Source organism: Chiroxiphia lanceolata, chromosome 12 (assembly GCF_009829145.1).
Source record: "Chiroxiphia lanceolata isolate bChiLan1 chromosome 12, bChiLan1.pri, whole genome shotgun sequence".
Classification (NCBI taxonomy): Eukaryota; Metazoa; Chordata; class Aves; order Passeriformes; family Pipridae; genus Chiroxiphia; species Chiroxiphia lanceolata.
The window spans coordinates 18,963,564-18,974,291 of NC_045648.1; the positions used below are offsets into that span (position 1 = coordinate 18,963,564).

General features: G+C 47.9%; 1 protein-coding gene across 1 annotated transcript in view; it reads left to right on the top strand.

Moving 5' to 3' along the window:
• Positions 1-6,158, top strand: part of DAPK2 (death associated protein kinase 2) — a 42,126-nt gene extending 35,968 nt beyond the window's left edge. Inside the window, exons 10-12 of the mRNA XM_032699656.1 lie at positions 1,885-1,974; positions 2,147-2,227; positions 2,751-6,158. Coding sequence (XP_032555547.1) covers positions 1,885-1,974; positions 2,147-2,227; positions 2,751-2,822 — 243 coding nt within the window. The 3' untranslated portion in view covers positions 2,823-6,158. The remainder of the gene's footprint in view (positions 1-1,884; positions 1,975-2,146; positions 2,228-2,750) is intronic.
• Positions 6,159-10,728: the final 4,570 nt, after the last annotated feature.

Here is a 10,728-nt window from a genome sequence, read left to right on the forward strand (position 1 = left end):
TCTGAAAGCAGTTGTTCAGCTGGGGGATTGTTGCTCCCGTCACCGTACTCAGAGGAGGATGGAAACTGGACGTGCTCCCTGTGGCCTCGTTCTTGGCACGAGATATAAAATTTTCAAAAGCTTCCAAGTCCTATGGGCAGCCAGGAGATGACCCTGGCAAGCTGGTGTTGGTGGCTGGGGAGAACTGGGCTCTGTTGTGACAAATAGCACTGAGAGTTTTGTGTGTGTCCATTTTTTATGGTCTCCAGATGCTTCAGTCGTCACTTCTGCAGGTTCCTTTGGTTGGAAGACCCACTGGACGCTATCCAGGGAAACCACAACACAGGATTTTTTTACGAGGGGGAGAGTTTTAATTCTTAAAATGTAACTTGAAGCCTACTGAGAGTTTGTATTTGCAGAAAAGCCTCTCAAGAGCGAGAGTGTGCCCTCCCTCAGCCATGATCTCATGTTGTTTGTTCACACAGATTTTCTGTACGAACAAATGCACGATGAGAAGGACCATCAAATGAGGCCACTTTGGGTGAGGGTAATGTTGTTGTGACTTGTCCTGGAGGCTGGTTGACACAGTGCTTTTGAGAAGATGTTCTGATGTGAGACAGGGACAAGGTCCCTGGTTTGCAGGGTACATAAATGGAGGGGCATTATACACAGGCTGGGGTAGAGTGAGCTGTTCAGTCAGCCACGGTTCTGCTGTGGAAAGGGCACTGGGACATTTGTCATGGTGATTGTACAGCTGACATTTAGTCAGTGACATTTTTTCCACTTTAAATTGATTCCTGCCAGCCTGTTGCACCGTGCTAGCCACTTGCAGCACGAGGAAATGGTATTTAGTGCTTCACTGCCCCGGTTCTGTTGTGTCAGATGGTGCATCACATCTGAATGAGAAGGGGCCAGCTGATGGTTGGCTCCTTGAACTGCTGCTGAGATACTGCACAGCTGCTAAACCTGCAGCAGCTGATGAGAAAAGGGCATTTGTAGTCACAAACATTTTCAATTATGTTGCTGAAAAAGATGTTTAAATCATCACTGATGTGTCTTCCATTCTCCTTTGGTCCTCTTGCTGCTCCAGGTGCATGGCTTGGCTGCATTCCAGTCCAGTACAAATATTTCTGTTATCCCCTCCTGCATATGCAGATCAGAACAGCTGGAATGGTTGTCACTCCATGAGCTGTGAACGGTTCATACCTGGTCTTTCCCTTTTCACTTTTGCCAGATCTGGGTTTTGAACCCTTCCTCCCCTCAATCTGTTAGATACAGTTCTCTGGTTTATGCAAATTTTGATGTGCTTTTGAAGTGGAATGTGCTTAATTTTCAGAAGGACTGTGTGTCAAGATTTGTGGAACATCTGTTCCTTAGCACCAGACTGAAATCCCCAAATGCTGGGCACATCTGAATTCTGATAGATATTCTTTTTTCTTCTTGTTTGCCATAGTCAGGTATTGCAATTCTTTCCTTACATATTTACTGCCAGGGTATCCATGTCTTGTGCTCTCATACTCGGTGTGGTTGAAGGACAAAGCCAGTTTTTTCAGACAGCATGTATCCCTGGCACCAATACCAAACGACAGCCAACTTTTTCCCATGTTACTATAGTGTTGTCATCCAGAAAAAATGCAGGTGGGGCAGGTGTGCACTGAGAATCAGCTTGGCAACTTTACTAAGTGAAAGCAATCCTTAGCACCCTCTAGTTTTAGGATTTTTTTCTGAGATCAAAGGCAGGCACAAGGTGGACTGGATTGAATTATTTTTCTTCTGCTTTTCCCTGTATGAACCCACAGCCTCCCCAGCCAGCACTCTTCAGCCAGCTCCAGTGCACGTGGGGAATTGTACATATTTTATGCACCAAAGGGAGCCAGACAATTAAATTGCTCTTTTGTCTTCCAGCCCATGGACAAGCAACAGGCTTTGGTTCGGAAATCCTCTGTTGTTAACATGGAAAACTTCAAAAGGCAATATGCCAGGAGGCGGTGGAAGGTACGGCAGGGAGCCTTTAACCCTCCTCACGTGGGGCTTCCCAAACCCGGTGGGATCAGAGGGCAGGACAGGGCTTGAGTGTAAAATTGTAGCAGGCAGCAGATAATGAGGTGTTTGGATGTGTCTGTGTGGACATGTGTGGTCAAACTGCCCCTCTTCCCTCTCTCCACAGCTTTCCTACCGCATCGTCTCGCTGTGCAACCACCTGTCCCGTTCCCTGGTGAAAAGGGTCCTGATGCAGGAGGAGAGTTTGGTAGGTGCATTTCCTAAAGGGGGAGAGGAGAAGAACCAGCTTTCCTGTGCAGTGACTTTTGCTGTCCTTACCTGGATGCACAGCCCAACAGGACGGCAGCGGTTTGGAGAGGGAACCCAGATGGGACCATGGCATCCTCTGTGTGTCTTTAACGGGCTGTACATGGTGTTACTGTGACAGGAATGTTGTGCAGGGAGAGCTGGTGACTCCATAAACCTTTGAGGTGCTGCCCACATTTACTGTGTAAAGGAGCAGCAGCTGATGTTGGGATCCCATGGCAGTGACCCTGCTGGCTGAGATACGAGCAGTCCTGGAGGGAACTTGCTGCTGCTCTTGTGCCCAGCTGTGTGTGATGGAGGGTGGGGGACCCCAGAAGTGCCTGTGACCTTCTGGAATGCAGCTGTGAGGGTCCTGTTGGCTCTGCTTTCCTCCACAGATGATGCACTGATGATATCAGAGCACCATGTGGAGCAGCGTGGTATCTCATTTACGTGCCTGAGACATTGTGGCCTTTCTGTTTCAGAGGAACTGTGAGAGTGACAGTGAGGATCTTTCCCAAGAAGTTCCTCCTCAGAGGAGAAGCAGCATATCCTAATGTGAAGAGAATTCCATGGGCAGGAGACACAGGAGACTTCCATCCCTGCTGAAGCAAGCAGCCCTGGCAGCAGACCTTGACTTATCTGAGTCATTGGTGTGATGCTTCTTGCTTCTCAAACAGCACCAACAGCTGGGTGATGGTATTAAATGTCTGCTGAGCATCTTGGAAAACTGGGAAGCGAGATTCCCAGGGAAATGCCACAGCACAAGCACCAGTTGGAGTGCTTTGAGTGTTTCAGTGATACTTCAATCTGTTTGTGATGTTGGCTGCACTCAGGGTGTTGGATTTCTACTGATATTCCTTTCCTGCAGAATAATTCCCGTCCTGCACAGTGGTGAAGACTTTGTGCATTATTACTGTTTCAGTCAGGGAAATTGTTAGTGAGTTGTCAGGACATTTTGTAATGCAATGTTGGTGTTTGTTAATAGCGTGGATGTGTGATGGCAGATCTCTGCCAGGTTTTGTTGGCTGTGTGCAGGGCTCTGTCACTGCTGTCACTGAGGAGGAAATCCTGATATCATTGCACATCTTTGATTTTGGCAACAGTTCTGCACTGCAACAAGGACTGTGCTCTGGCTGAGGACTAACACGACCAGTTGTGAGTACAACTAGTTGGGGCCACTGAGAGGATGACACAGGCCCAGGCAATTTTTGGATGAAAAAGAGAAAAAATGCTGTAGTGATTTACATGCACCCAAATCCATTGTTTTTACAGGATGATGGCAGGATGTTCACCAAAACAGGGCCTTTAAGAGCCCCAGGTATTTGAAGAAATAGTCTCTGTTGGACTTTGTTATTGTTGTCAATGTTATTTATTGTCAGCAAATTGGAGATGGGTTAACACCTATTTGTGCAGGTGCTATTTACATGTAACCCAGACAGCAAACATCTGCTTTTTATTCAGGGGGTTGTATCCAAAATTGAGGAAGTGAGCACTTTGATACTGATGTAACATCTTTGCACTGGGAAGTTGCATCATTTTAACTATTATTAGTTTCTAAGCCAGTATTGTTCGATTGGTACCAAAACATGTGTATAGAATAGGTTATTTTTTTCACTGAATGTATTTGTTGTTAGAAATTAGTATTTATTTTGCCATTTAATAAATTTAAAATCAGAAACCCTATTAGAAACAACTATGGATGGACAAGGAAACTGGTTTTGTTTGGCTTTATGTTGGTCACTTCTAGGCTGAGGTTTTAGAGCAGAAGGTGTGAACTGGTGTTGAAAACTAGTGTCAGGTGGTTTCCAGTTTCTAAGAAAGAAATAAAAATATGCTACTTTTATTTATAACTTTGTATCCCTGCTTAGGTAGTGACTAAAATGCAGTTGATAAGAAAGTATTTCTGTGAAAGGAAGGGAATGTAGGAGAAGCATTGGAGGAGAGAGGCAGAAAGGAGGATTTGATGGAAGAAACATAAAATGAAGGAGGTGGTGGGAGGAAAAAAAGCAGTGGGGAGGAAGGAGTGTGAGAGGGACACGTAGGGAGTGAAGGTGATCCTGGACTGGGAAGGTTGAAGGAAGGGAAAGAGAATGTGGGTGCAGGAATTGTGGAAGCAGGAGAGTGGATGTTTCTGCCAGTATGGCACTGCATTTTGCTACTATTTATTTAATTTCCTTTTATTTCATGTCTTGTGCTGCCACTTAGCCTTGTGAGATGTGCCTGCTCAAGGGATAAGGGGCAGTGCATGGGCTTCTCTTCACATTTAAAAGATGTATTTATGAGCTTTCTGTGTAATTCTTGAGGCAGAATCCTCAAAAAGTGCTGTGTTAAGAGGGAGCAATAACAGGAAAACCTGTTGTTTCAGTGTGTCCTGGTTTCAGCTGGGATAGAGTTGATTTTATTGTCAGTAGCTGGTATAGGGCTGTGTTCTGGGTTCAGCAGGAGGGTATGTTGATCACACTGATGTTTTAGGGGTTGTTCTGTAGTGTTTCCCCAAGTGAAGGACTTCGCAGTTTCCCAGGCTCTGCCAGTGAGGAGCTGCACAAGAACCTGGGAGGGAGCATGGCCAGGACAGCTGACCTCAATGGTCACATTCCAAAGGGACATTCCAGACCATGGAATGGTGCTCCATGTATGAGCTGGGGGAGCTGGCTGGGACACAGGTCACTGCTCAGGCTGTGCCAGGCGTTGGGCAGCGGGTGGTGAGCAGTTGTAATGGCATCACTTGTCTTCCTTGGGTGTTACTGCTCTCTCTTTGCCTTTTCATTATTGTTAATTACTGTTATTATTATTATATTTTGCTTTAGCTCAATGATAAAACTGTTCTTATCTCAAAGTAACCCACGAGGTTTAATTCCCAGTCCTCCTCCCCTCCAGGACGGGGGGCAGTGAGTGAGTGGCTGTGTTGGGGCCTCGTTGCTGGTTGGGGTTAAACCACAACACGGTGTCTGGAGGGCACCTTTCACAAAGAGAACACTACAAATATAAAACCTGTCCAGCAAATTTTGCCTCCTGCTTTGCCTGGGATGTGGAAAATCGAGTAAACTCCAAGCCAGTGGTGTTTTTCTGAATTTCTGGAGTTTCAGAAGCACCTTCTGTTCCCAAATTAGAGATTGTGGGATGTGTAGGTAAATTGCACTTCTGCAAATGAAGCCCTGGTTAAAATAGCTGTTGGGTTTGGGTCAGGGCTGTGCTCTCATGGAGGTGAGGTCACTGTTCTCATGTGAAATCCTGGCAACTACTGAGCCAGATGGGGAGTAGGGGAAGGCCAGACAGGACAGTGCAAGGCCATGTGAAGCTCTGGCTTATTATTTGTACATTAATAAAAGATGTAAGGAGGTGTTTTAACAAAGCCAGGAGAGGCAGCTCAGGATGTTCAGTCTCCATCATCTCTGTGCCCAGGTGAGGTGAGGACAGGCCCCCAGCACCTCCTCTGTGCCCGTGTTGGTGTCATTCTTTACCATTGCTGGTGTTTGAGGAACAAGCTACAGGTTCTTTTTATTAAGGGACTTAAGAAAAAGAAAGGCATGGGAGGGAGGGGAAATGCAGAGACTTCATTAAAACAATTTATGTTACAGAATTTGCTTTGGTGGGGGAGAAAAATCTATTTTCTGTGTACTATTTTTGAGCAGTAGGGAACCTGGAGAAAAATGAAGTAATAGTCTGGGGGAGGGGAGGAGAACAAACAACCTCTAAGTATTTTTATTAAAATATTACTATTTTTATTCTCACTTTTAGTGCTGATGGTTTTTTTTAATCTACATGTATTTTTATGAAGAAAAATACTGATTATTTTTTTGTGTGTGCATGGTGGGAAATAGTACAGACTGTCAAAAATAACCAGAGATATTTGTTACTGCGATTTGCTAATAAAATTTTGCGAAGCAGGACGAGCGTCTGCGTGTCTGTCTGTGTGTCCGTCTGTCCACACGAGCTGCCGTGTGGGCCCGGGCGCAGTGAGGGGGTCGGTCCCTGAATTCTGGGAGGGAGGGAGGGAGGGAAGCGGGAGCTGCCCCGGGAAGCGGCCGCGAGAGAGAGCGGGGTCCGGGCCCCTTCGTCCCGTTCCACCCCGGGAGCTGATGCTCCCTGCCGGGATCGGGGAGGGGTCACGGGGGGCTCCCGGGAAGCACAACGGAGGGGATGGGACGGGAGGGACCGCGGGGGAGCCGCCGCCCGGCACCGACACCTCGTGTGGCTCGTAGGTGTGCTGAGGTGAGAGGGAAGGTCTGCTGGACCCGATGGATCGTGATGGACCCGATGGACGGTGCTCCCTCCTCAGCCCCGGCGTCCCCACACCGCCCCCGCTGTCCCTCGGCAGGGAGGTGAAGCCTGGCCACTTCGGACCCACTGCTGCCCTCACCTCTGCTCTGTGCTGTCTGAACTCCATTTACTTTTGTTTGCTCCTTTTTTCTAATAGGTGCACGTTCCTATACACATTTATATGTAGCTCAGGGAAGCTGTATGTGCAGAGGTGTATTATATATTTAACAGTGTTGGGTTGAGAATCAAAGAGAACTCAGAGGCATTTCTTTTACCTCTCTCTTTTCTGTATGGTCACTGTGACTGGCTGACATTCTCTGTATTTTTCACTTAAATGTCTGCTCTGTCTTCACATAAACCTCAAACCTAACCAACCTCAGGGGTAGGCAGCACAATGTTTTCAGGGTGTTCCAGTGAGAGGAGTTACAAGTTCAAGTGGCCCAGGTGCACCTGATGGCAGGGAACCATCACCTGGAGATGATCATGAGCCTGATGAAGTGAGACTGGAGCAGATCCAGCGGGGCAGGGAGGACGGGAGTGTCTGTGGGGGATGGCAGAGCTGTGCCCCAGCCGAGTGCCCGGTGTGTGGCAGAGGCTCAGGGTCAGAGGCCGAGCTTGTGATGAGCTGAGAACACAAAGGTTTAGGACAGGCCAGGAGTCGTGGCCCTTGTCATAGCGAGTAACTTTGGGGGTGGTTTGATGCCAAGCCCCGGTGGAGGGGAGGCTGGGCTTTGGCTGAGTGAGGGGAGGGAAGGGGTGGCTGAGCTGGGGTGTGCCCAGGGCTCTGTGCCCCTGCCCTGTGCACGGCACACCCTGTGCCACAAACACGGGGCTCTTGGGTTACTCGGGAGCCTCAGCACAGCCCTTGGGCTCTACCTGCAACTCGGGGCCTGCCTGGGTTCCTCCTCAGGTGTCACTGCTGGTGTGGTTTGCTGTTATTTTTAAAGGCTGAGGTGCAGAGACTGTCACCGAGCATCAGCTTTTTATAGCACTTCACTGCAGCGAGTGCTCATCCCTCCCAGAGGTGTAACATGTCCCTACCCTACTTGGAACTCTGCTCAATCACGGCCTTTTTAGGGTGGGATGTATCTGCTCAGCAAAAACAAGGAAGAGAAACTGTGGCACATCAGTATTTTCTAAAATGTGGGGGTTTTCCCTGAGGATGAGCCTCACGAGCTACATATAATGGGTTATTTGAAGCATCTTGTAGTAGTGTCTTAATCTAACAATTATTTGGTGAAAAAAATCTTGTAAGTAATTCGGCTGCCTCTTAAATCTTTTTACTCTGCATACCTAAAACATGTTGTAAGGTTGTATAAAATTTGAATTAAATTAGATTTACTGTTTTGAAACATGGAAAAGCCTTTTGAATTTTTAGCTTAGAGCCTCTCATTCGGTTAATGAAGGACAGGAATTGCTAAATTAACTTTAATTGCATGACTAGGACTAAAGTAACAGAAAATAGTGCAAGGATGGAGTTTTGGTCTTGGTGTTGAGCTTAGTCTGGTCTTGGTTCCTGCTGGAGCTTTAAAAGCTGCAGCATATAAAGTGAAGTCCTCAAAAGTCTGCAACAAGCCAAGTCTGATTTTGAAATGTGAATGGTCAAAGCCCATGATGATGATGAAAACCTGGGAACATGTAATGCTGCTCTCTCCTCTGGAGTGCTCCATTTCCCACATCTGCACCTGGATCAGAGCAGGAGAAAGACTTTTGCCAGCCCAGCTCAGGAGCACTCTCAGCTTGTGGTAGAAGTCAGTGCTTCAATGTGCAATGTCCCTGCACACTGTGTATCTGTGCCTGTGCTTGTCCTCCTGTGAGGCAAATCAACGAATTAGAGACTCCATATTCTTCCCTGTGTTTGGTTATTCTGCTGGGGGAAATCCCCCAGGAGTCTGCAGGACACCTGGAATGACAGGAAGCAGGCAGCTGTGAGGCTGAAGGAGCTCCAAAGCCAGTTAGTGGGGGCAGATCACATACCACCCATGGCCTGGCATGTCGGGGTCCACAGGCAGACCCTGCTGACAGACCTGTGGCTACAGCCCAGGGATGTGCTCTTGTGCAAATCCTGGCCTAAACTGGTTTGTGATTCTTTTTTTTTTCCTTAAAGACTGAATTCTTGGAGCTGTTCCATTTGCCATACACAGTGTTCGAAGAAAGGTATTATACAGGAGAACATAAGATTTCCTGAAGTTATGAATGCAGAATCACTGCAAAGACATAGTAAATGGGTGAATGAAGTGACTGATCAGTTAGGAAGGCAAACTGTATGAAATGATGTAGATCTCTAGTTTTAGGCTTTCCAGAGCATGTAATGGAATGTATGATTTTCTTGAAGAGTGTACTCTGGTGTTACTTATGGAGAGATCAGAACAGTCGTGTGTGTGGAGCTGAAAGTACCTCAGCTTTTGCTGTAGTTGATAGACACAGGTGTTTTCAGCCCCAGTCAGAGGAACCTGGGGAATGCTGCCTACACGACGGGCAGCTGTGTTTGCTGCCCGCAGAGATGTCTCACAGTTGCAGGCACTGAGGTTCAACCAAATCTCTCCTTCAGTTCTACTCCAGAAACTGTTTCTGCTGGTTTCCTTCCCATGGTGTCTCTTACTAAAAAGCAAACAGCTACATTGCAAAGTAATTTCCTGAGTCTGGATGCACAGAACCAATGGATGTAACCTTATTCTACTTCAAAAGCTGAGGCTGTTTAGCCTGCAACGTTCTTTTAAGTCAGACTGGCACTTGTAGCACAGGGCTGAAAAAGACAAACAAGAGCCCTTCTCCCCAGCAAAGAAAGCCTGCAACCTTTGGCTCTCTGGTGCACTTGCTGGGCCAGCCTGGGCAATCCATGGGCAGCAAGAGCTTTCTGTCCTCACACCTTTATTCTGGGAAGAATCTTCATACATCCACCATTTTGGCAGTGGGACTAGCAGTTGGACTGTGGGGCTGAAAAAAGCAAACAACAGCTCTTATCCCCATTAAAGCAAACCTAGAACCCTTGGCTCTCTGGTGCACTTGGTGGGGCAGCCTGGGCACTCCACGGGCAGCAAGAGCTTTCTGTGGTGGCACCTTTTGTCTGGGAGGAATCTTCATTTGAATCGGTTTTGGGGGGGGGGGGGGGGCAGCAATTACAGCGCAGGGCTGAACAAATGGTACAGCAGCTCTTTGCCCCAGGACAGAAAGTCTGGAACCTTTGGCTTTCAGGTGCAGTTGGTCGGGCAGCCTGGGCACTCCGTGGGCAGCAAGAGCTTTCTGTGCTGGCACCTTTTCCCTGGGAGGAATCTTCATTTGTATCGGTTTGGGGGAGGTGAGACCAGCAATTGCAGCGCAGGGCTGAACAAAGGGAACAGCAACCCTTTGCCCCCAGGAAAGAAAGCCTGAAACCTTTAGCTTTCAGGTGCAGTTGGTGGGCCAACTCGGGCACTTGGTGGGCAGCAAGAGCTTTCTGGTGTGGCACCTTTTGTCTGGGAGTAATCTTCCTCCATTTGGAATTTTGGGAGTCGGGCTGACAGTTGCAGTGCAGGGCTGATAAAAGCAAACAAGAGCCCTTATCCCCAGCAAAGAAAGTCTGCAACCTTTGGCTTTCTGGTGCAGTTGTTTGGCCAGCATGGGCACTCCGTAGGCAGCAAGAGCTTTCTGGTGTGGCACCTTTTGTCTGGGAGCAATCTTCGTCCATGTGGAATTCTGGGAGTCGGGCTGGCAGTTTCAGGGCAGGGCTGATAAAAGCAAAAACCAGCCCTTATAAATTTGATTTTAGCTGAAATGCAGATCGGGTCTCGTGTTTCTGACCTGCCCAGCCGGGAGCCCTCAGCACCGGGGCAGTGAGCAAAGCAACCTCCACATCCCTGAGCCATGTGGGAACAGTACCTCCTGTGGCTGTGTTGAATGAAAGCCTCGGCCATCCCCACGGCAGCAGGTTGGTGCCTGATCCCAGGTGACAGGCCAGGGCAGCCTCCAGAGGCAGCCACTCCCCCACAGCTCAGTCCAGCACGGAAGGAAAGGAGACTTGGAGAGGAGTCACACTTCAGGTGTGCAGCTTTTGTTCTCTGAGTCACCGAGGGCCCTTTAATAATGATGGAATTTTTTTTCTGTCATGTTTAGAATGATTTGAGAGCCATGACAAGGGGCTGAAAAGCAGATGAAAAGGTTTATTTATTTTTCTTTTAATGGTGCTGAAAAACACCTCCAGCTGTTCAGCTTAACCCGGTG